This window comes from Scomber japonicus, chromosome 15 (genome assembly GCF_027409825.1).
Source record: "Scomber japonicus isolate fScoJap1 chromosome 15, fScoJap1.pri, whole genome shotgun sequence".
In the NCBI taxonomy this organism is placed as follows: domain Eukaryota; kingdom Metazoa; phylum Chordata; class Actinopteri; order Scombriformes; family Scombridae; genus Scomber; species Scomber japonicus.
Window position 1 is genome coordinate 10,882,671 of NC_070592.1, and position 26,717 is coordinate 10,909,387.

A 26,717-nucleotide genomic window follows, 5' to 3' on the forward strand; every position below is an offset into this window, starting at 1 on the left:
ATAGCAATAAAGTACTTAAAATGTTTTTCTTATAAAGATAATGTGATACCGTAATTATGTGTACATTTCCTGTAATTATGAGATGTTGAGTTATAAATATTCACCCCCTAATTTTCTTTCATTATGAAGTGTTTTCTCAAGTCATAATCATGACATTAATTATAAAAAAATCATATTATTATAATTATTATCTCATAACGTCGAGAGTTTCTCATGATTATGAGATACTAAGTCATAATTATGAATCACTATTGATACCAAGTTAGTTAAAAACCCATCTATTTTTTTCTTAGTGTTTTATCTTGTAATTATAAGACATATATATGTAAATACATAAAAAAATATAATTAGGTATTTTCTCATATAGATACAGTCACATTTTCTCCATTCTGAACATTTTTTGACATAACTCATAATTATTAAAAATTAATTTTAAGGGTTTCAAGAATTTTGTCAATAACTGTGATGATTAAAATCTTATTTTTTCAGCCTTATAATTATATTTCTTTACAGTCTGTCCATGTGCATCCACCCACAGATAAACCACTGTAACTAACATGTCTGACCAGCAGATGGCAGCATATTATCATGAACATATTTAACTTTTTTTGACCTGATGTAGGCAGCATCACCCTCACTCATGCTTCAGCAGGACAGTTTATTTTTCTATCAGCTCCTCCTGCATGAACTCCGAGACCCAGCAGTCCATCAACAGGTCTTGTAAATAAGCTTTAAAAAAAGTGACACACATGAAGTAAAACCCTTCATCACACACTGTATACACATGTAGTGTAACATCCTGACTTAATGGGTAGTGGCAGGATGGAGCCGCACATGAAGCCTCTAATCGGCCCCAGACCTCCTGCTCACCACTGTGGAAAATAGAGGTCAATGAGAGGGAAAATGATATCTTGCTGTCTTTGTGTGTGTGTGTGTGTGTGTGTGTGTGTGTGTGTGTGAGGACCCTGCAGTTTGCTCCTGACCACAGAAGATTTCATGCAAGCCAAGAAAACTCAAGAAGAAAGACAATACAGAGTGTAGAGAGCATCCTGAGAAATGGGAGATTTTCAGCCTTTTTGTGCAGTGAAATTAAAGATTTTATAAAGATGTGCAGTTCCCAAATTACTTATTGTGATATCAAGTGATGGTAAAACTGCTGTAGAGCACATTAAACCATGTGATTGTTATTTAGTGAAAACCACAACTTATATTTTAAGATTATTATAGTGATTTTCCATTTAGAGAGATAATAAAGTGGTTTTGCATCAGCAGCTGGAAGCAAGCGGATCCTCAAAAGTCTACTCTGTATTTAAAATATTCAATTACATCCAAGAAACACACACTTTCAGTCTACCTTCTTTAAGTTTGAACTCCTCTCAAGGTGAAAGAGAGGGAGGAGGGAGAGGAAAGAGAAAGAGAGAGAGAGAGGAGGAGGAGGAGAAGAAGGAGGAGGAGGAGGGGAAGGGGCGGTGTTTGGAGAGGAATGGTTTGGTTTTACGCACCAGACTCAGATGCTTCAGTCAGTGGAAACCCGTCAGTTTTCAGCCCCGTAGGAGTCCTGGGAGGATTTAATTATCTGTCATTGAATACAGCAGAGCGACACAGGAGGACAAACTGCTCAGATCCTGCAGAGACGAGAGGAAGAGGAGAGAAGAGAGAGGTACGTTTGATGTACTTTTACAGGTTTATATCATTTCAACAAAAAAGTAGATGATGGGTAGTTGGGTACTACTTAAGCTCTGTGATGTGGGGAAAGGGCGGTGATAATTACATTTAAAGAGTGATACAATCGGTGCGCGTGGGTATAATCTTCTGAAGCCTCACCTGTCTCATTCTCACGTGGTGCAAAAGGGGCGAATTATTAAATTATTAAAGCACCAAATCCATTTTTTAATATGTTTTTCTACTTTTACGCAACACGTGGAGACTATAAAAATGAATGGCACTACTTTTTTTATAATCTTTGGATAAATTGTAACTCGTGACTTCATTAATGGCTAATAGACGTTAAGCTTTTACAGTAGCAGTTATGAGCTATTAATGAGAACACATGTAGGGGTCGCCAGGTTAAGTTTGACCACTTTTTTCCTAGAAAGCAGCTGCAGAGACTCAGAAGTGAAATCCATTTATTAATGCCTCACTAACATTTACAACTGCACACTTGGTGCCATGTTGGAAAGCAAGAGACCCAGGAACATTTATTAATTGAGCATTTAAAAGACAAACACCTGTCAATGGGGGTTTTTCACAACTTGGCAACCCAAATGTGTTCTTACCATTGGCTTATAATCAATCTTTAAATTCAGTTCAGTTCAGTTCAGATCTTTATTGTCCCACAAGGAACAATCCTTTTATAGCAAAGCAGCATAAAGACATAAAACCATGGAATACAAACACAATAAAAGCACACATAGTCAATAAAAGACATTAAAATCAATCAGTAAATGATTTATTAACCATTAAGAAAGACAGTATATCTCATTTTTTTTAGAAAGTGGTGCCAAATCACTGAACTTGCATGTAAGAACAGCATATTTTAAGCTAAAGGTTTGAGCCCACACATCCAAGGTGCTGGAAAAAGGATGCTCTTCCTGTAGGTTAAAGAAATAATGAATGTTTTTGGGGTGGGGGGTTAGGGGCTGAACAGGGTCCAGTGTGAGTAACTGATACTGTGAATAAGTGCTGCTGCTCGGTTTTTGAAGTAGGATTTATGAGAAGAAGAACAAAGGAGAGCTTTGAGGAAACAATCCTTAGCTTGAATGTTTTTTCAAAGTCTTGAATCAGCTCAGATGCGTGACAGAATAAAAGCTTCATATCTTGAGAATTTGGGGCTTAATGTGTCACACAAACGGTCATGCTAACAAGCCATTCGGTCTCATTGAGTTAGGGTGATGTCATGTCTCCTCCAGATTACAAATTTTCTTCTGGGGACTCAGCAAACCCCCCACGCCCCCCTCCCCCCCCCCCCTCCCTCGGCACCACTCATAGTTTCCATCACCGCACACCATTCCCATACCAACATCACGTTCCAGTCCATTTGGGTGAAATTAATACATTCATTGAAACAATCCAGCTCTGGTTGCACCCCCCCCCCTCCTCTCCCTCCCTCCGTGAAGAAATGTGGGGGTGCATTATTTTTTGTTTCACACAGAAAGGAATTCCTGACTTTTGTCTTTTCTTAGAAAACAGAGGGCGGAAGAAAAAAATGCATTTTTTTTTTCTCTTCTCAGTGTTGGAACCGCACGATTTTGCCACGTTTTGACCACAGTCACATTCCTCTGAAATTCTTGCGTTGGGCGAAGGTTGGGCCTGTGTAAAAATCACTGGAGACGAGCCAGACATAAAGAAAAATAAGAGAGATGATTCTGCATTGCCAACTGACTGACTGATGGTTATAAAATCAGACTGTCACGGATGTGAGTCAGTCTCACTCATATCACTGTCTTTTCCATTTCCTGTTTCCTTTGCACAACCTGAGAAGAGCCTTATATAAAATAGTTCAACAATTTGGGAGATACACTCGATCGCTGTCTTGCCAAGAGTCAGATGAGAAGATTGATGCTAGTCTGGAAAGTTTAGGGTATCAGTCTTCTTATCTGGTGGCACCTTCAGACTGAGAGATTTAAGCAATGTTATAGGTTTATTGCAAGCCACATAGATGTGGATTGAATACATTTGGGTATGACATCAAGTTTGATGTATGTAGACTGTAAGATGATCACACCTACTGAATCATAGGCCACAACGTAAATCAGTATACAAGAAGAAGTAATTAGCATGCATCATCCATCTGTGCTGCATGCTGTAGTGGTTAACAATGAAGCAAAGCAAGAAACTGAGCTACATGCTACGTCTTTCTTGGCTCAGTCAGCTGGAGGACACGTCATTTGCCCATTTTACCTACATCATTGGGTTTCATGCTAGTGTTGCAACAATTTGTATGTAATTTCATGCTGCATTCCTATTAGTTAGAGTAGTTAATAGATGTTGGTCATAGCAACAGTCAGATTGTGAAATGGTTTTCCTAAATTTTTGGCACTGTAGGATTTTTTTCCCAGACTATCTTTGGTTACAAGGCCGTGACAACCCGCCGTCTTTGAACCTCTCTCTCATTGCAACATAGGACCACCAACCAAAGACATCACCGCATTTCTTTCACATGGGTCATTGTTCCTCTGGGACAGCCCGAGAAACGCAATGGCTTTACTCATGGCGATACTCAATGAGATTCCCAAAATGTCGACCAAAAAAAAGTAAAGTTTCAGTCTGGTAATTGCTAGGTAGGATCAGCCGGAGGGACGGACTCTCATGAGTGCAGTTAAGGTCAGGGTTAACTCTCTTCTGAGAGTTTAACAAAACATCCTTTAGCCTGATCCAATCTAGCACCATCATTTCACTATTTTCTGTCCAAGTGATCATAGATGAGCCAGCAGCCTCTTAGCTTAGCATAAAAACTGAAAACAGGGGGAAACAGCTACTTTATCCAAAAGGTAATACAATCTGCCTACCTGCATCCCTAAAACTCACAAATTCATCATATCTTGTTTAAAATTATTTTTTTTAAAGTACAAAAACTAGCCATGCTCCGTCGTCTGGGGAGTTCGGTGCCAGACTAGTTCTTGGATGGGATGGAGAAATAGTCTAACAGTAACCTACTGTAAAATGACACATTCATTTTTACACTTCAGTGTTTGCATAGATTAAATAAACAAGATAACGTGTTTTATAGCCACTGATAGACAGGTTTGTCCCTTTAAACAGAGTCAGGGTAGTTGTTTCCTCCTGTTTCCAGTCTATGAGCTAAACTATGGTAAATGGCAGCTGGTGCCAGTTTCATATTTTATGTAAAGATAAGAATAGTAGTATGAAATTATTCTCAAAAATGTCAAACTATTCCTTTATTGGGTCAGAGGAACGATCCCAATTTTGTCTGGAACACATTTTCAGTCTGCATATCTTCACATTTATATCTTTAATGACCCAAAACCTCAAAACCATCCACATGTGCTGTCTCCAGGTGTAAGAGTTTAATATCAGCCAGTAATTCTTTCCTTTTCTCTTTAATGATCTCATAACGTGTCCATCAAATGCCTCTGGCTGCAACTCTCAGCCTCTCTCAAGCTCTCCAGCACAAAGATGAAGCTCCGATTCAAAGACAAACAAATGGAGCAGTAAACATGAAACAGAGACGGCAGGCCCAGTCTCTCAGAAAACAAACATTTGACACTATTAACGCTTGACTTTAACCACCTCACTTACACTCCAGTGCAAGCTGGCAGTTGATGGGAAAATGTGTTTACTTGTTGCCGTTGTTTAAGATCAGACGGACTGTTTATTTGCATCAGCCGATCTTCCCCTGCGAGGACAATCCAAGTAAAACAGCTACTTTGCCAAAGGAAACTTCAATAAAGAGGTATTATTGTAACAGACTGCATGATCACACTTGATTATGATCTTTTTAATCCTTTTTTTTCTCTTCTTCAGTCACAGCAATATTTTGAAGTTTAAACAATATTTTTCGGCAACAGCTCTGTTGTTTAGGTCAGTGGTTTTCGGGCTTTTATGATAATGTCTGGTTTTTATACTTAGACAGTGAAAGTGATTGAATAAACTCTACATGACTTACAATAACATCTGAATATTTAATTGCAGTTAATCTGGTGTATAAACTAGAGCAGATGTAAGGAACCTTTCTGTCTTGTGATCTCTTAAACCAAAGTTTACCTTCAGCAGCTCATCACCAGTTGGATGTATCTTGGTTTAATCAAGAGATTTCAGTCAGGTAAAGATCTGAAAGAGAAACTAAGAATCCAGCACACTGTCCATCACTTTACTTTACTTTATTAACGTGATGTTTCGGTCTTTGGACCTTCATCAGGCATAAAAGCTATCTGCTCTCACCTTGGAAAAATCCCATCAACTGGCAGCTGCAAGTAAGCATCACATTTTAAGAGGTCACAAGCCAAAAAGGCTGGGAGCCGCTGCTTTGAGTCCCAAGTAAATACTTACAAGTTAATATTTAAAAGCTGTCTTCAATTATGTGTCCAAGATTCTTTGTTTTTTCTTTGAGGACAAACATTTTTTGGTCCCGTGCACCTGTCTCTAAGATCTCCTAGACTGTTTTTGTTGAGAAAAGAGTTGAAAAGTCAGGTCACAATTTTAACCATTTATTACAACACACCGCATTTTAGTTGGTTTGGTGCGGCTCTGCTCGAGTGATGCTCTGGTATAAATCTGAGCGAGCTTGATGCAGACTGTCAAACACACCTGTCAGAGCCTGAGACACAACATTTAATGAACATAAACTTACAAGCTGAGTGCAAATATTGGAGAATGTAGAGAGAGCAAAGATACAGACCTCAGAGCCAAATATTTATACTGTCCATTGACAGACATTACTTCATGTATATTACAGTACATTATGTACATACATTATCTGAGGATGTATGGAACATGTGGTCAGCAAATTACCATCCTTTTTTTTTTAACTTGTAAGAAAAATCTTAAGGTGAAATCACCCAGTAAGATACAGTATATTGACACAGTAATTCACAAGAAAATAAACAGATTAGACTAGTTTGACTAAATAAACTTTCTTCTTTCCTTTTCTGGTCCTCTTTAAACATTATAGTATTTTGGACAGTACAGTATTTTGACAAAAATAGCTGTAATTCAAGGTTCATTTTCAAGGTTTTTCCTCAGTTTTCAACCACATATAAATACTGACACCTGAAACATCTCCAGGACATTGACCCCCCCTTTATTGTATTTATTTAATCCTTTATTTAAACAGGTAGTCTCATTGAGATATAAATCTCTTTTTCAAAGGAGATCTGTGTGTACAAGAAGTTTACATATACAGATGGATATACTTCCTCATCCATTGAGGAAGACTGTTAGCTGTGGTTGGAAGCTCTGGAAAAATGTCTTAACCTTCGTAGCTGGTGGACCTTGAGTTAGGATGGATTATTTTGTCTTAACCGAATACTGAATTAATATTTATGAGAATTTAGATGTAATTTTACTCTCAGAATATCGATATTCTTCCTTATAGTTCTTTAGGACATTTCCTAAAAGAAAGAAAGTTATTTAAAAAGATATGGAGCTGTAAAATAAAACATTTTAGGACTCTGAAGAAGTCAAATTAAACAGTATTTATCATGAGATCTGAGAAAAGTTTAAATAATGAGCCTAAATTTGTATAGCTAAATCTTTCCAACTTTAGTTACCCTCTCACGGTCCCTCAGTGGAGGTCCCGACCCCCAGCTTGGAAACTGCTGAATGAGGTCACAAGGTGTTGAAGTCTGGGCACGGTGGTGACTTGTTTACCGGCCGGCTGAGAGCCGTTAGACAGCAGCAGAGGTGAAGCTGCAGCTGCAGATCACATTGTTTCACAGAGTAAACAAATAGCCAGCTGGAGACTCATAAAACACGGCCAGACACGTACTTTGTCTCTTAAAGCACTTTGTTCCCTAATTTTACAGGCTTAGTGTGGCAGGTTATGAGTCATTAATATCCAATGATACTGACCACGTTATGGTTTTAAATTAAGAGTGAAAGAGCTTTTTTCTCTTAGCAGATGTGGCTTTATGAGGATTTCACTCCAGGAACTGCAGCTATTTTTCATGTTTAAATAACAAAAACGATGATACACTGTTACAGATTCAGTCTCTCAAAATATTGCCAACGTTTAAAACAGCAGGGAGGAATTTATCTTGACGAGCTCTTTAATCAGAGACAACAAAATGTACAATGCACGTTCATTTAAGTTCATGTGCTTGCAGCGGAAATAGGCCTTGTGAGCCACAGGAAATCCTATAAAACTGAGCCAGACACTCACTCCGTCTTTATGAGCACTTTATTACCAAATGTTACGTTAATATGACAAGTTGTGTGTCATTAATATCCAATGATACTGATAATTTTTAGCTCTGGAGGGAGCTGACTGTTTGAACAAATCATTTAATGACATGATCATACGTATAAAATAGACATATTGTTAAATAACACAGCTGAATCCTTCACACTGATGTGACTTTATGAGGATTTCACTGAAGAAACTGCAGCTGTCATATTCAAATAGCCAGAAACTCTGTATCTCAAAATAACATCTGCACCGAAAAGCAGCAAGACAGCAAGAACCAATTTATCTTGACGAGATCTTTAATCAGAGACAACAACACTGTACAAAGTGTGTTCATTTTGATTTGTGTGTGTGTATGTGTGTGTATGTGTGTGTGCAGTTGAAATTGGCCTTGTGATCTGCAGGAAGCTGCACCACATTGAGCGTCTTTGTACTGGGGATGAAAGGCAGCAGTCGCAGTCATCTGACGGCCATAAGAGACCAGCTTTGTGTTTTCTTCTGCAACTGTTTATAGCTGTGACCGAGGAGGGTGTCGCTTTCCCTCCGCTGCTGCAGGGCTCCTCTGTTGACTCTGTGCAGTATTGTGCCACTGTCAATATTCTCATTCACCTCCCCAAAACCAGGTTGTGTAACGCGGGAGTCAAACAATATGAGAACTGTTCTGAGCTTTAAAAGGCCGTTAAAGCACCTTAATCCATTTCAGGGGAAATAAACGGTAAAGTAGGGTGGTAATTAAAAATCAACTTTGTCACCGACTTTCCGGCTTTGGCTGAATGCAGTCACAGTCTTTGGGTTCTTTAGTGGGTGTTACAGTAAAGGAGAAAGCAGTGATTGTTAGTTCAAGCATTAGAAAAACTAAATGTCTGCAGCCACTAGCGGCCCTGTGAGGCTGTGTTTCTGTTGTGGTCACCTCAAATCCTCATAGAGTACGCCATAATTATGAGCAACCAAGCTGGAAAAAAGTTGGACTTTCAAGTTGGTTATATCTGAAATATCTGATAGTGATCATCTCCCTCTTGGTGAAAAGAAATGCAAAGGTGTGAACAAACTGTTGGCAAAATGGCTGAAAATTGCTGTCATCACCAATCCAATATTAACACTAACACAATCAATAATATAAGTACAATGCAGCTCATTTAATAGTATCTATACATCTGTTTTGTTCAATAATCTCTCCAAATACATAGAACTACAAAATAACCTTATTCAGTCTAAATGATGTAGATTAGGAGTGAGATCAACATCCTGGAAAAATTCGTGAACACTCACGAGTGGAAATTTTTCCATTTTGCCTTCTTGTTGACAAAGCGTGAATGCAACGTGAAAATAAATATCACAATATGCAAATTTGCCTCGTGGCCTCATTAACTTTACAACATCCTCTGTTCTTACACCTTTGATTTGAATAGGCAAATACTCCCTCTTTTTAAAAAGCACCTTTGATGCCTGTCTCTCTTCCACAACAGACAGCAGTAAAAAAAGTATCAACAGTATCAACAGTAAAATTACATACGGAAAGAATTATAAATTGATATGAAGAATATGATCAGTAACAAAATTTGGACCTGATGATGGTGAAAAGTCAAAGGATCACCAAAGTGACGCTCTGATAGTTGTTGAGATATTTCACTCAAAACCACAAATGTGAACCTCACATGGCACTAGAGTAAAAAGTTATGGGCTGACCAAAATAATGGGTATATATCATCTGGGAAACATGGATGTTTGCACCAAATTTCATGGCAAATCATCTGATAGTTTTCAGTTTGAAGCAAAGTGGTGGACGAACCCAACAAAACCAATATTTCCATCCATGGATCCAAGCTGCACGCGTGGCTACAACCTCGCTTCGTCACTGACTTTCCTGTTTTAACTGGATACCCGACAGACTCTGTATTCTTTAGTTGGTTAAGCTTCGTCATGGATTAGAAAAATATATATATGAGAAAAGTCTTAAAACATACTAGAGGGTGTGTGCAGCTCAGATTCATGTGCCTTTTTAAGACGGGGGGAATTTAATAACGTCACCCCAAAAAAGGCGCTGAGGCTGCTTTATAAATCCATGAATTAATATTTACGGCTGTGACAGATTTAACACTTACCTACATATTTGCTCCACTGTTTTTTATTACGTGTGACAGCGGTTTTCATCATGGAATAATCTGGTTTGTAAACCACAGACACAAGTCTAAATTCTTTCAGGGAGGGAAAATAAACACTAACACCAGCAGAGCTCTCATGGCTCGTAGAGTTCCTGGCTCTGGTCGTAAGAAACTGTCAGGTTGTTGAAGGAGTGAAACAACAGCAGCGAGCCATGAAGGGACATGAGACAGGAGGACCGGTGGCTGATCCTGAGAGGCGGTTGCCATTTGGCTCAGGCTACAAAGCGTACTGAGCCAAGCGGCTTCAGTAAATCTCTCACTGGGACAGACAGTGTATCAGAGAAGGATTCAACATGTCTACTCATCAAGGTGAATTGTGGGCTTAAATTGTTTCAGCAGACGTGCTACTAGAGAGAGTACTTAGACAGGATGGATGACTGTTTGGTTTAATGTCTTGTGGTGAGGAGGAGAACAGGGGAGACAAGTATTCCTGGGTGCGGTCCAAGAGGACACCTGTAGAGCGAAGTGAACGCCTCGGGATCCTGAACAAGGTGCTACGTGAGTCATTGTATCAGACATTAGTGTCAGACTGTCTGGAAGGTGAGGAGATCCCTATTTGACATTTATCACCATTGTGAGCAAGTCAGCTACTCAATTAAAGTGACGCAGAATGTATTACTCATATATACTATTCATTAAAGCAGTTACATAACTTTGCTGATTACTTAATGTTGCTTTCCTTTCATTACTCAGCCCAACTTGGGTCAAAGGCACCTTTTAAACTTCCATTTAATAGATTTTTTTGGCCGTTAGTGAACACAACACTAACATATCATCACTTTTTCAGGTTGATATGTTGAACTTGTTGGCAACCAGTTGTTTATTTACACATCCAGCAGTTACGGAGCAACATTATTATTTATTTGGTGTTGTGTTTCTGTCCATCTGGTCCAATATTCACTCTCCTTTAGCTCTGGTTTTTCTCTTTTTCAGTGAAATATTTGACTCATAACAACTAAATGCTCCACTTTATTCACCAGCTAGTTTATAACTCAGTGTTTGCTGTGAACAGGTAGTGTACAGAGGGGTTTTTAGAGCTTTTTATCAGAAGAAAATGATACTATGAATGTGGTGAGAGGGAGCCAAAACAGTACAAGTTGCAGCCAGACAGCTAAATAATGAGCTTCGGAGTCGCTGATAATACTCTGAAGGTTCATCACTGCGAGAGACGCCTCTGACGTTGCACGCTGTCATTATAAAAAATAATGATTATGGCTGCTTTAAACAACCTCAGAGCTCCCACACTCACATGTTTTATCTTCTCTGTTTAACAGTGTGGAAAAGAAAATTAGACATTGTGGTTTAACAAGCAGCCAGCGTACATTTTGGACGTATTTACTGACCATCAGCATCTATCGTCTGAAATCAGATACTAAGCACTACATACCCAATATGTGTACTATAGTCCAACATACTTTGGTGTGAATAAACAGTAGTATGTCTCCTTTCAGGAGCTCTGAGCCTCTTTGCCGGTTGAAGATGCATAACTATGGTAACCTGTGTCAGCCATAAAGTCTGAACTAATTAAAGAAATATATTACTCGTAGCAAAGTGAAACCTTAAACTTACACTTAAATTGAAGCGTTATTGACCTTACACCAGAGCTGCCTTGGTTTTGTCTGTTGTTGGCATCACTACCACATTGCATTGTGAGATATTTATTAACAGGGTAGTTGTCCAGTGCTTGCATACTGTAACATTACATTGTGTACATTGTTTCAGACTCAGGTTTTGGACATAGCCTACTAAAAATCTTGTCTCGTTTTAGCTTACTTTATAGCAGCGTTTTTTGTATGGAATTTCGGACGCAGCTTCAGTGTCCTGTGTAATGCCGTCCTCTCAGTGAAGCTGTTCAAACACATCCTCCAACTCTGAACTAAACCAACTGACACCTGAATGTGCAATGGCTAACGTCAGCAAGTCAATTACTTAACATGCAAATACAAACTTTACCTTGAGTCATTTTTCCTCTTCTTTTGGCGGCAGCTTACCTTCTACCAACACCTCAATCCCTCATGTCAAGCTAGCACTATATCATGTCAAGCTAGCACTATATCATATCATATATCAATCCTCCATCAAACTATAGGTATGACACCATATTTGGTGACCCTTCAGAGTCTGTGACCTGCCCTGATATTCAGCCCTCTCATTCCTCATGGCTAAACCTCACCGACACTGCAGGTCAGAGAATCTGATGGGTCATCAAGTTCAATGGATTAATCAAATCAAATCAATCAAATTCAAACTGTAATGAAAACTTTGGTAATCCCTTATGATCATTACTAGTAGAAATCAATCATCTATAGCGGTATAAAGTAATGCATAACTGGCTACAAGTAACAATATTGATAGATATTAAAATGAAGTGTAAAAGTAGAAGAAGAAAAGAGTCAGTAAACTCAGTAAATAGGCAATATCTAGCTGATTTTGCTAACAGCAGTTAGCTATTATACAGATAAAACTATATAGCAGCAAAACCTCTGAGTGTATCGAACTTGTGCATTTTACTGTTTATGAATTGTTTATGAAGAAGATAATGTTATTTTTACTTTTAAAAGTTGCATAGTCTCACTTTAAACAGTCAGAAGACCCATCTTTTGCTGACTTTGTGGAGCTGTATGATGATCTAAACAGCTTTTTAATAACATTACAAAGTTTTCATTAGTTATCGAGCGTTGATCAAAGCTGCACTTATCAATGTTTTATATCAACCTTGGATCTAATGACCACATTCAATCAGAAGTATGTAGTTTGCAGTGAATCTACAGAGCCTTTTTGCCTCTTCTAGCTCGTAGTTTTTGTTTAACGGCTTGCAACTTCGTCACTTTGAATCAATCTCGCCGCTCTTGTCAATGTCATTTCCAGCTGCACATAGCTATTGGCAGGAAAATATTTATGATAAATCCACATGTACATGCCATGACTGTCCTGTGGGAATTTTTGAGGGAACATTTAAAGTTAAATAGTGGACAGTATTCAGGGTTTATTTAGGACACACCCTGTGTACAATAGCTGTCTATTGTATAGCTGACCCGTATTTGATCGTCCTGTAGGAATCATAAAATACTTGTTTTTTACTTTCAATGATTTTAATTCGATGCTGTTGCGTTTTGGCGCCAGTTCCATAAGAATCCCCTGTTGGATGCCGAAAGGAGAACTTGATGAAAGACAACAGCTGGAGACCACAGAATGTGTTTGCAGATGTTGTGGCTCAGGAAAAGAAACATAAAGCTGAAAACTGAGAGGACTATGTCCGGAAGGAAAACCATTGTTCTATCACTGCATTCATCGTAGACATGGATGGACGAGAATAGAAACCGAACCTCTTTAGACACTTTCAGAGGGAAGTTGGGCTGATTTCCCAATCCAGACAGCAATCTGACACAAAACAGACATAGGATGTGATGTTTTGTCTCAGTTTGGTTTTCCTCCATGTTTTGTTGACCTAGCTTGATGCCCTTTAAGAGGAAGCAGTGTTATCTGCAGGGAGGGATGCATGAGGGATGTCCTCAGTGCTGTGCTAACATGGCACTATATGAGAAAGTCTCGGAGTGAGGCGTGGAAGAACAGGAGTTTCTGGTTCTGGCATCAGCGTAACAAATGACTGAGAGCAGACTGTGTTTATCTTTTTTATGTTTATCTGAAATTGCTGCATCATTGGTTATAAGAAACACAATGTTTGATAGCAGTCAGACGTGAGGAATGTAAACTGCACTTTCAAGATGACTTCTTCGTGGACCAGATGCAAATACTTGGAGGTTACAGAGCATGAAGTACGGTACCTGTAAAAGTCAGCTTTGTGGAGCGCGAATAGCTCATCGTGAGTGATCTTTAATTCTTGCCAGCTTCATAACAAACCACAAAAATGTTTTTTTTAGGAGAAAACAAGCGGCCTTCATTGGTTTGCAATGAGCTCTGGGTCCTCTCATCGCTTTGACTGAACTGGTGACGTCTTCCTCCGCTGGGATTAGGAGGGGGGGTCTCAGCTCATTCCTTGATCCCTCAGGGAGATTTCAAAGCCTCATAGTTCCTCAGCTGCACTTTGTTGAACCCACCTCCTTTTTTCTGACATTATAGAAACATGTCAAAGCCTCTCTCTGCCCAAAATAGGGGGGGGTGGATTATTAGCAACAACTGCTCCCAAGTAAAATATTGAAGTGTCTGCATCGTTAAATGCAATGTTCCAGACATTATGATCCTGAACATGAACATATCCAAAAGTCTGGAGACCTTTCTGTGGTCATGCTTTATCTGTAATCTTCAACCACACTGTATATATCTTGCTGAGCCCTACTTGCCCTACTTGTCTTAACTGTTCCAGAGGAGGGTATTTTAATTTGGCCTCCCACACTTCATTTCCTCACTCATTTCCCTTTTCTTCTGCTGTACATGTATCCGACCTCGGGTCACATACTCTTGTAATGCTTCACTGTGTAGAGCAATAGCGGTGGGATGTTATTGTCTGAATAGCCGTCCCTTAATTCAACCAGTCCTTCCTCTGCTCCACCAGGTGTCAATTGAGTCATTTGTTTGGATTATAAGCATCATACAATAGGCTACTTCTCAAGATGCTTAGAGCTACAATGGATTTAAACAAATGTATCATTTACAGGGTTTGCCTCTCGAGGGGAATCGTGACGTTTTGAAGAGGCCGTCTATTTTTAATTTCAAAGATAAGTGGGGATTTTTGGCACAGAAGAGATCAAAACTCAAGAAACACTTGTAGTATAAAGAACAACTTTATAATAAGAGCAATGAGCCTCGGTCTGCAGCCTTCATCATTGTCAGCGTGCAATACAACCTCTCCTTAAATCAAAAGAGGCCAAGACACCCATATTAAAATGTGGTTTAGGCATAAAAGTTTGGTTTCAACATCTCTACAGTGAGTATGAAGCAGGACATAACTACACACTGATCTTGATGAGTATTTTTAATTTTGGATCATATTAAAGCATGGCTGTGCCTTAAAAGAAGTAGGTTGTGTGATGTGTTGTCGGACCTGGTCGTAAGTCAGATGTGTTTAAAGTTGTTCGCAACTGCCACACTCAAAAGGTGGAGAGAAAAAACGGCAATCCTAGAGGGAGGGAGATGCAATATTGTTAAAATATAGCGCCAGTGGCTAACAGTTCCTCCTGGGAGGTGCTCAGAGTGTTGAATTATTAAGCAATAATGTAAAGAATGAAAAAAGAGAGCTTGACCATGGCTCTTTTCTTAAAAAAACGGGTCGGTCAAACATTAAGTGAGTGTGAATGTTAGATTTTCAGTTTTGAAAAGTTACAGAAATGGTTGGACGATGGTGGAAAGGGGTTCATGAAACTATTCGACTATAAATATAACTGTCTCAACTGTCTAATGAGCATTTTCTGAGGGAGAATACAGCAGCCTTTATTCTGTTTTTCTGTTTTTAATCAACACAATTTAATTAGTTTTAATTCAGTGCTTATTACATTTTGCCTGTTTAGGTGTGGCTCTTACCAAAAAATCATACTTTTTTTATCACATTAATTCTAATTCTGCATTGATTTAGACACATCTATAAAAAGTGTTCAAATTAGATTTCTGTAGGTCAGGCGCTTGTGATGCACTTTAAATGCTATTATCCTTTTTTTTTTTTACTCTGCAATTTGTCAGATCATTGATAAGCTGAAACTATAATAATTACATGGCTTCATTAGTGTCAGTTTCCTCAGAGGACATGCTTAAAGTTGCTCTGGTGCTGGCACTGTGGGACTGTAGTGTAGCGTTTGCACCAACAACACAAGAAAGTTAAAAAAGTCAAATAATGAGGCAATTGAGATTTTGATCAGCATCCACTTAAAACATTTTTTTATGGGTAAACAGGGTTCAGTTTGAAATAGTTTAAGTCTTTGAAGGCAATACTGTTGAAATCTTGATTTATCCCAAAGGATGTCGTATTTGTTTGTTGTTAAGAATCGTTTTTTAGTTCTCAGAAACAAAAGTAGCAGTCTTAAAAAGTGATATATTAAAATGACTGTGGGAGATGCCAGACTGATTTTCTGGCCCAGATATGTTCCTTGTCCCTATAAAATGTGAACAGCTGGTGATGTGTTTCTTAGAAGACGATACATTAACGAGATCATGATGATTAGTTTGGACAAAAGGAGATAAGGTTGCAGCAAATAATACATCTTGATGACATTACAAGTTCAGGTCTTTGTTATTGTGTTTCTGACAAGAAGAGAAAGTCGTGTGCACCCATGTGGCTTGTTGAGCATGTTGTGGACAAAAGGAATAAACTAGATAAATGAGTGGTATTGCCCTTTTAAACTCAAGCCAAACACAGATGAAAAAGCCCTCGAGAGAGTCTTTTGAAATAGAGAACGCCGTTTCGGCTCAGCTCCCAACAATTAATATTGTTTGGTTGTTCTCTCTTGATGCCAAACTGCTGCAGGGGGTTTCGTACAAGAATAAAAAGGGTGGGGGTGGAGCAGAGACTTTAAGAGACGTTAAAATATGCTTTGACTTCTTAGAGAGTAATGATGAAACAGGAGAAGCTATAAGGAGTTATATCATCACAGCACTGATTTATTATGAATCAGCCATAACTTTGAATAAAAGTGTTAATTCAGCCTTTCCTCTTTATTTGCAGTCACTGAAACTCTTTTCAGGATGTGGAACTTTTTTTTAAATTTATTTATTTTTTTAACAATATTTAACTGATTATGAGTCAGTCAGTCAACCAACTCCATTCCTTTTGTGTTAAAAGTTAATCTAAATAGAGTTCATTATGGCTCTTTTTTTGTCTCTCCTGCTGATTTTTTATTTCCCCAGCTGAGTATTCAAAAGACTGTCTGCCTCCTGCCCTCTTCCTGCTTTCTCTCTCTGTCGCACTTATCTCCCTCCTCCTCCTCCTTCCTGCGCTGTCTTCTCACCGATAGTGAATGCTAAACTGCGCCTGTGAATTCTCTGTTTGCAGGAGGTCAGCCAGACATCATGAGTGACCGATTCGACTGCAAGAACTGCGATGAGTCCCTCTACGGACGCAAGTACATCCAGGTGGAGGACAATCCTCACTGCATCCCCTGCTACGACCGCTTGTATGCCAACACGTGCCAGCAATGTAAAGAAGTTATAGGACACAATGCCAAGGTTAGATCAAAATGCTAAAAATAAATGCTTCTACAGAGCAGCTAACATTCCTGAAAAACTCTACCTGCAGAATACTAAATAGTCTGTAATCCATTTAACCTTTATGTACTGTACAGGGTTAAATTCGACCCATTTTAACATTTGGGAGCTGTATAAACTCCATATACACATTTCCTCTAGGTGGACTTTTCCTAATGTGACCCCAAATATACAAAAATGGAGATAAAATGCATCATTATTTCTTATTTTTTGCAGCTGATACACATTGTGTATATGAAAATGTCCAAATTTGACCAGTGTTTATTACAAAATCACCATTCAAACATGCTGTTATATTCATCATAGTCTATAAAATATTTGTATTAGACCATAAAATAGTGATTGTGAATGTAATGAGTGTAATGACTGATGAGGGAGTTTATGAATGTGAATCGGTGACTAATAATGAGTCAGCATATAAACAGTATGTGAGGGTTAAATTGCCTTTAAAGGACCAGTGTATAAGATGTATGAGGAATTACTGGCAGAAATGGAAATACAATATTCATACATATGTTGTAATTAGTGTATAATCACCTGACTATAAGAAACATTGTGTTTTCACTTAAAATGAGCCCTTTATATCTACAGAGAGAGTGGGCCCTCTTCCATTGAGGCTGCCATGTTTCTACAGTAGCCCAGAATAGACAAACCAAACACTGGCTCCAGAGAGAGCTAGATACGATGCATATTTTCCAGGTTTCGCAACCATCATAGATTCTCCTACACACCTGGCACGGTGCCAGGATTTCAATTTTGGATGGGCCGAAGTAGTTTTGGCTGGCCCTTTTAATTACAGAGGTTAACACTCTTTGCCTTCCTTTGACGGTTTCCAGCTGGTAGTCTTGTTAAAACTGAAATGACTGTGGAGGCGACTAGAGCGTTGCATTGCAGAGATACTGTAGCTCATTATTTACCGGTGACATTTTGTATTTATTCCAAGAAGCATGGGCAGGTATATTGCTAAAATCACAGCATCCCATAGAGACAGAAAGACTTTATATTAAATGACAGACAAATTCCTAAAAGCTGCTGTGTGGTTGGATGCACGACCGACAGGGTTAGGATTAGGGTTAATGTTTAGGGTTATGGATAATGTAACAGGACGATGTACCGAGCAGTGGAAAAGACAGACCGTATGTAGGTTTTTGAGCTGCAGGCTGACCCTGCAGTTCAAAAACCTCCGTAAAAACACACAGACTACCTAGCCTACATTCATGCTAATTGTAAAAATGAGCCTGAATGTGAAATTAATGCATATCTGTGTGTGTAATTTTCTCGGCTGTGTTAACAAACTGTTGTTGCCATATAGCTGTGAAAGTCCCTGTTATTTGGAGTTTGTTACACATAAATGCTATTTCTACTGTAGACGTAATGTTGACACTTTGCATTCATGAATGCATCTTAGCATAAATATTATATCGGGTGTCAGGATATCCTATAAACTAACTTTTCCCTCTCTGGTAGACATAGGATGCTAAAATAATCCTTTAACATGCTAAAATCTTATGTTTTTAGCTAGCTGCAGGTGTTTTGTTAGCGTTTCCTTGCACATAATGACGTCACATGTTTTCCCCTCGAGTGGTTTTCACAGAATGACACATGGAGCTCTACCTTCATCTATCATGTTTATTTTTTTTACTGTGGGTTTCTGTAGACCAATACTGACATTTTAATTCTATTTAAGGAAATAGCATCTTGTTTGGATGATGTGGCCAGAATATTATTTGTATAAGTTGATTGCAGGGAGATAGAGAGACAGAGATTGACTGCTGGGTGAGCTGGATTGACTTGTAACAGGAAAGAGAGAGTGACGCAGCAGAAACGATTCAAGGCGACAGAGACAATCAAGTGAGGGCAGGAATTATCAGCTCTGCCTATCTTCTTATCTACATTGTTTTCTTGTCTCAATAGATAATGCATTTGCAGACACACACCCATTTTACACACCTGAAAACTGATGTTACGATAATAGTAGCCTGATAAATGTTGTCTTTCACTTTTGTTTTTTAGTCTATAATATGTATTTTAATGTTAACTTTAATAACTAAAAATAAAAGTTAAGAAAATATAGGCATTCCCAGTCATTCAGGGTGGGTCAGTTGTACAAGTAGGTGGACCCAGGTTTGTTAGGCCCATCTACAACGCTGCGCCTGCTACACATTTAATGGTGCGGTGACGTAGATGCCACTAAATCCTATAAACTGGTCCTTTAAGGCCTTAGTTAGTATAAAATAAAAACCTTGTCCTGAAAGAAACACGCACAGACGCCACAGGGCCATCAGCATCCTGTGAATTATTGACTCCCTGTGAGGGACCGGCAGTAAATTACACTGCTGCTGCTTGCTTTGGCCCTCCCTCCGTCCTCGAGCACAAGACGTAACAGCATTCATCCCTCATCCGTCTCTGTCCCTGTCCCTGTAGTTGTTTCTGTTTCTGTGAAACCCAACGCCTTAAAAATACGTTTTTCACCCACCGTTGAATGAGACCATTTGTCACAGAGCTAGTTTGAACTGCAGATGAACTGGAACATAAGCAGCTGTTAAAGAGAAAAGAAAAATAGTCTTAAAGTGGGTTATTCTTATTTTTAGGAAAATATTGAAGAAGAAAAAAAAAAGGGAATGCACAAAGATTTTTCTCATGTTTTGCTCTTTTGATAAAGTAGAAAAGTTGGGAACTGTGTGTTTAGGCTCCCATGTCAGCAAACATCCGAAGCACTGAAGTGCCCCTGTACAGGAAACTGACTCCTGTGGGTGACCGTGACCTCTGACCTCCAAGCTGATGGCAGCTGGAAAAGGAGGCTCTCCCTTTTAAAGAATAATAACATATCGAGCTTTCATTCAGTCACAGTTCAGGGCTAATTGTTTGAGCTTCACTTTTGGAGAATAATATGTCATGGCTGAGGATATGTAGATCTCCTTGATGATATTTTCAGACATTTACTGCATGAATTAATCCTCACAACACATCTGATTTAATTAGATACACCTCACTTAATATGGCTTTCTGTTAATGTGTGTTTTAATCAATTTTTTTTTTATTATTATTTTGTGCATTTCCAAAAGTAGTTTGGCACATTATTAGATGATTTATTAGGTAGTTAGTGGGATGTTGGGAAATTATTTTTTTATTAGTTAATCCGTTTTTTTAAACTTTCATTTTCTGTTGTATATTTAATTAAACCACTATAACAATAAACTTTATTATTATTCTTTTTTGTCTTTTATTGCTTTGATTCTTTTTTTAATACATAGATCTTTTTTTATATTAGGGAGGACTGTGTACTCTCTGTTGGGTGCCAGCACACTAATGTTAGTTAAGTGATGGACAGAAATTTAATCAACAACTATTTTTTATAATTGATTTATTGTTTAAAAGGATATAGGTTCACAATGTTAAATGAATACCTTCCAAAGAGTCAGAGAGTTCTTCTCTTTGTGTTCCCTTTTGAGCTGCAGTGGCTGTATAATAATAAAAAGAGGGACTTTACTACTAAAATGGTCTAACTTTGAACAATACCCCTTGATATAAAGAATGAATTTTGATGGCTGAAGCTTCATATGAGCTTTGGATAAACTTTTAAATGCATTTTTGCACAGAAAGAGGATTATGAACTGTGTCACCCATGGCATTTATAGCAACCATTGTAATAAATGGAAGATAATTGTTAGTTGCACACTTTAAATTTATTTTATTGTAGTACATCTTCTACTTTGATGCAAACTAATATACATTAATTGTTGGTTTTGGTTAGTTTGTATCCTCAAATTCAACAAATAGAGCAGAACAGAATTTGATCAATGTCTGTATGAAACATGTTTGATCTGACTCTTCCTCTCCTCTTTGTCCAGGAGCTCTTTTACGAGGACAGACACTACCACGAGCACTGCTTCCGCTGTTTCCGCTGCGAGCGCTCTCTGGCAGACGAACCCTTCACCAACCAGGGCGAAGGTCTGGTGTGCAGCGACTGCTACTGCAATGAATTTTCTTCCAAGTGTGTGGCCTGCGACAAGATAGTTATGCCAGGTAGAGACAATAAACACATGCTGGAACACTTTTACTTTTTCCCCCCACCATATCCAAGTTCACAAAACCTTTCTTGGAAACAGAGCCTTGAGTCAGGCAGCACTGCTCAGATACCAGAAAGTTCACACCCTGTCTTTGCATGGGATAAAGAGGCTAATGAGTTTTTGTTATCCAGGGTGTGACAGCTTAGATGTGACAGAATGATTGTTTCCTTGCTCTGCTGAAAATATCTCCCAGCAGGGCTTTCAGCTTCAAGTCCTGTGACGACACGACTGCAGCGTTGGTGTCGGATGACTGAAAATTACCCAGTCCTGTTGGGAGTGTGGGCCATTATAACTCAACAGCTTTTTTCTGAACCGAGCAGTAATTTTCTTCAGTTTCTGTTCGGCCTGGAATGCCTGTAAAAGTTGCTGCCCCCCCTTCTCCTCCTCTTCTAAAGAGTGCAGCCAAGTTCAAGTTCAAAACACCGTCATGCCGCCTTTGAGCTGCATTTCAGGTCCCAAAAGTCGTAAAAAGAGCCCAGTGATTAAGGGATCTGACGTCCAATTTCATTTGCATGACTGGCTTCCAATTTTTATAAACATCTTCAGTGAAGCGTGTGTTTCTTAGCACAGATATGAAATGGTTAAATCTGTAAGATAAATAAAAAAAAGCCTTGTGCAGCCATGAATGCCAGAGAGAGCACTGCTTTGTTACGGCTTGTCAGATTGCTTTGATGCAAGATAAGCTGAGGTAATTGTACGTTGCAGGATGGCTGTGTAGGAACAGGTTTAGCCTTCATGCTGAATCATCTTTTTTGGTCCTCTCGGTGTACACGTGAATACTATCGGATTTCACAGCAACTTACACAGACACATAGTGATAAAAGGAATGACTGAAGTGACGCAGAACTTGAAAATGTCAAGGACGACGTCAACAAACAGTCATAAACCAACCTCATCGTCTCTCTTTCGTTTCTCTTAAAAACTCTTTAAACGTTTATTTGTCTTTCTCTGACAGGATCGAGGATGTTGGAGTACGGCGGGTCCACGTGGCACGAGGACTGTTTCATGTGTCACGGCTGCGAGAAGCCGATCGGTGCTGAGGCCTTCATCCCAGACAAAAACAACTACTACTGCGTGCCATGCTACGAGGGCAGGGTTGCTCCTCAGTGTAGCCACTGCAAAAAGGTGAACCAGGCAGTGGACGTTGACTGTGAATATCTAGCACATGTTTTACAATACAGGGCTGCAGCTAATAGTTATTTTCATCAGTTATTAATCTGTTAATTGTATTAAATGTATTATTGACCCCCCCCCCTCCCAGAGTCCAAGGTGACACCAACCAACAGTTTAAAACCAAAGATAATCAATTTACAACAAAAAAAAAACCCCAGAGAAAAGCAGCAAATCTTCACATTTTGCTTGATTAGTGAATTGTATGAGCTATTCAAATAGTTGGTGATTCATCTTGTCAGTTGACTCATCGTCCTCTTTTATTTTAACATATGCTATAGTAAGCTAAGTCTGGTCAAAATAAAGGAAATTAAAACAAACAAAGCAAAACTTCACAAGTCAGCTAATGATGATCATGACATTTTTTTTACATTTATTGACATAAAATACATTACATTTTCTTCTTTTAAAACTTTTGAAGGTGTCCCTTGACATATTGTGGTATATCAGGAGACCCTGGTCATGAGTGCATGAAATGTAACAGTTGTCTTAAACATCCGGGTGTCAAACCATAGGATAAACTTTAGATAAAATCTACAGGAAGAAGAACTAAGTAGTAAGGATTAAGTTTAACATCTTACAGACATATAAACATAGAAGAGGGCTTCCCACAGAAACTCTATCTTTGTAAACAGAAACCTTAAAGAAAAAAGACATTAGAAACAGCAGCAGTAGCTACTTGGTACCCAAACTATTACCAATATAATTAAAGTAAGATCTTAAAATGTCATAATATGTACTGACTCATGTTTGTGTTCTGCAGGCTCTGACTAAAGGTGGGGTGACCTACAAGGACGAGGTGTGGCACAAGGAGTGTTTTCTCTGCACGGGCTGCAAAGCTCCGCTGGCCGGCCAACCTTTCACCTCGGAGGGCGGATGCCCGTACTGCGTCAAGTGCTTCAGCAGCCTCTATGCGAAAAAATGTGCCGGCTGTAACACGGCCATCACAGGTCAGAAAACTACACAGGACTTCTTTTACCTTATTTTACTGATGCTGAAATGATGTGATGTAGTAGATATAGATGTGAGTTAGAGTAGTAGATGTGATGGAAATTTATGTAAGGATAGACTCACAAACCTCTTTAATACACTTTCAATCAGTGGGCAATCATTTTCACACTCCAGTTAGGGAGTCTACAACCGAGTTTCAGTTTGACTACTTGTTATATAGACTAGTATCACACACATCTCTCACATGTCAAGACAATGAACAGATTAATCATACTATGTCCCAGAGACAGAGGGTGTCACCTGTTTTCTTTATCTTGACACAATTACAAGACAAGGGAGTCTAATCTAAGAATTACATTACAACACTGACCTTTCCCCTAATTTCAACTACAGTTTAAGGTTTGTGTATTTTGTCATGACAGTAGACCCAAGTGCAGGGGCTGAGCGAGGCTGAAGAAACACATTTATTAAAGGCTCATGCTTGGGAAAACGAGCAGATCAAACTGAACAAATCAAAGGATCTGACAAAGACTGAACTGAAAAACGAGGGCTAAAAATATAAACTGAACTAATGAGGGAATGAGGAACAGATGACAAGGCAGGGGAGCAGTCAAGGCGCTGATTGGCTGGGGAAGACAGTGGGAGCAAGGGCAGGGCTGACGAGGCGGATACAGGGCAGGTGTGGAAGGATGTGTGGTAGCAAAAGCAGAGCTGAGGATATGGGGAGGAGGAGGAGGGGAAAACACAAGAAAAACAGAAAACCAAAACCCCAATAAACAATCCTCTTCCAAGTAAACTGACACACACAAAACCATAGCAGAACACACATGAAACGTAACCCATATACACAAACTCTTCAACCTCCCCTGTCTGCAACAAACCAAACCAAAAAACCCCAAAACTCAAAAAAGTCCAAGAATCCCAAAACACAAAAAGTCCAAAAACACAGAAACCATGACAACTAATCCCCAACAGTTTGTCTGTGGGCATTGTTAGTCTATGACATATAAAACAGTGTAAATGAAATATCCCCGATTCAACTCTGGTGGGAGAGTTTTGGTTCGGTTGGTTGTCCTATTTTCTTCCCGTGATTCATATCAGTGTCGACTACCAATGAAAGGTAAAATGTAATGGTAGAGTGTGTTATGGGGGAAAAAAAGGTGTAGGTGGCAAAGTAAGGTAAGGTGAGGTAAGGTGAGGTGAGGTGAGGTCTTAAATCTTGGCTCTGTTCCTCTCTCCATTGATGTGTTTGCTCTCACCTTCCTTCTTGGTTTGCTGCAGTACATTTTATTCCCAACCTGCATCACTAAAAGCCCCCATGTGTCAATGAATGTTATCTGAAAACTGACACTGACATGAATAACCCGAAGGGAATCATGTGGGCACTTGGAATAAGATGGCAGCTCTTCAGAGGATTTATTTTTCTTATTGTCAACAACTCTCATGTGCAGAGCCAAACCAACAAGTACTGTGTGTGTATCCACAGCCTGATTTATCTTATTCCCCTGTGCCGTGGACGTCCATTGTTGTCCAGAAACTATTTAAAATGCGTCAGTAAGCCACAGTGCTGTACTGGATGACATGTTCCATCATCACGGAGAGTTTTGGGGCATGTTAGTTCAGTCAGAATCGGCTCCAAAGACTAATAACAGGGACTGTGTTTTGAGTCTCTGGAGAGTAGTTCAGTGTAAAGAAGACACCACTATGCATGCGTGAGTACACAATTCTGTTTACAGTCTTTCACCAGACTGTTGTGTTACGTATCACCACCTCTTGACTTCATACTAAAGATATTTACAATGAAGACAAGATAAGTGAATAAATGAAGAAGATGTGAGAAAGAATTCAAACCTCAAAAATCGTAGCCTAGAGACATTTGGCAGTAATGGAAAACAAACACGCTGCACCTTTTCACCGGGATTTTATTACTTTTCAACAAACACTGATGATATTATAATCACATAAATAATCTACACACTGTGGCTTTAAAGTTGAGTTGCAATTTGACTTCTCTTCACTTTTTGTGTGAGATTGGTTTAGATATAGTGGAAGAAAATGACCTGATTATCACTGCAGCTGGTGTTCATGTGACCTCAGTACTTCACACGTTACTGTAATGCAAATCACAAGAAGTACTTAACATACAGAGTGATGGAGTATCATCAGCATTAGATCAATCAATCAATCAATCAATCAAATTACACCACTGACACTGTTAGGAACAAAAAGTCACACCCTCTGGAGAAAACTAATGTTATGGCAGCAGAACAATACATTTCTTCTTTTTGGTAATTACAATTGTTGCAGAAAAAACCTTTAACTTCAGCCAAACTTAAGGTTCTTCTCAACATGTGTTTTCAATTAAAACTAAAACAAATTAATAATATGAGATTTATTGTGCATAACACAATTAAACTGGGGCTTGTCCGTGGACCAGGCACTGAATGACTATTTGTGAATTGCATCCTTTTATATCCATCCGAGTTTCATCTAAGGTGGAGCTTATTTTCCCTAACCCTGGCTCTTCTCCCACACATGACATCAACTATGGCCTTGAGTCATGGATGTATTACTAGAGCTCTAATACATCCAAGGCTTGAATGTGCTGCCAAAAATGAGGTGTTAATTTCCATGATGTTGTGACAGTAATGCTATTCTGTGGCACCATCATGTTGAGTTGTTGGGTATTTCTAGTATGATAGTGAAATATTGATGATGCAGATACCTGGTTCATTTCCACAGTCAATGATAATATAACTTGATCAATACTATACTCATAATATCTGAACAGATGAAAAAATTCCCACTCAAATTGGTACCCAAGTCAAAACAGAAATGCATCAATATAGACACAATGAAGTCCACTATCATCTTCATCTCACCTCTTTCTTGCAATGGCAAAAAAAAAACCCAACTTAACATGCCAGAGTTAAATGCTTTTGACCACAGGTATGAACAAGAGTGCCAGCAGGTTCACAGAGCTGCCAGAGCTTTGCCAACTGCTGATGTTATCTTTAAATCATTTATGTTATTTCCTGAATGTGGTAAAGCTGTTACTACACTCTATTTTCCATCCTCTGGAAAACATTCCTTCATTAGTTACTCATGTGTTGTTTGTGTATCTCGTAGGTTTTGGAGATGGAAAGTATGTTTCTTTCGAGGACCGGCAGTGGCACCAGCCATGCTTCAAGTGCTCACGTTGCTCCGTGTCGCTGGTGGGCTCCGGCTTCTTCCCCGACCGCGACCAGATCCTGTGTACAGACTGCAACAACGACGAGTGACCGGCACTAACTTACACCTGAAAACACCTGCACCCGACGCAGCAGAAACCAAAAACTTCTAAACCTC

General features: G+C 39.0%; 1 protein-coding gene across 1 annotated transcript; it reads left to right on the forward strand.

Annotated features, from left to right (window-relative positions):
* The first annotated feature begins 1,530 nt into the window (after nucleotides 1-1,530).
* LOC128373735 (four and a half LIM domains protein 3-like) lies at nucleotides 1,531-26,717 on the forward strand. Its single transcript, XM_053333907.1, has 6 exons — nucleotides 1,531-1,660; nucleotides 16,967-17,139; nucleotides 21,030-21,204; nucleotides 22,204-22,373; nucleotides 23,182-23,368; nucleotides 26,499-26,717. Exons 2-6 carry the CDS (start codon nucleotides 16,984-16,986, stop codon nucleotides 26,648-26,650), a joined length of 840 nt encoding a protein of 279 aa, XP_053189882.1. The 5' UTR covers nucleotides 1,531-1,660; nucleotides 16,967-16,983; the 3' UTR covers nucleotides 26,651-26,717.

What these genes read in the sequence shown, in the direction of transcription:
- LOC128373735 (XM_053333907.1), top strand. Translation starts at nt 16,984, where the DNA reads ATGAGTGACCGATTCGACTGCAAGAACTGCGATGAGTCCCTCTACGGA. An exon ending in AGTGTAGCCACTGCAAAAAG is followed by an intron (nt 22,374 to 23,181) that starts GTGAACCAGGCA and finishes TGTGTTCTGCAG; the next exon opens with GCTCTGACTAAAGGTGGGGT. An exon ending in CTGTAACACGGCCATCACAG is followed by an intron (nt 23,369 to 26,498) that starts GTCAGAAAACTA and finishes TGTATCTCGTAG; the next exon opens with GTTTTGGAGATGGAAAGTAT.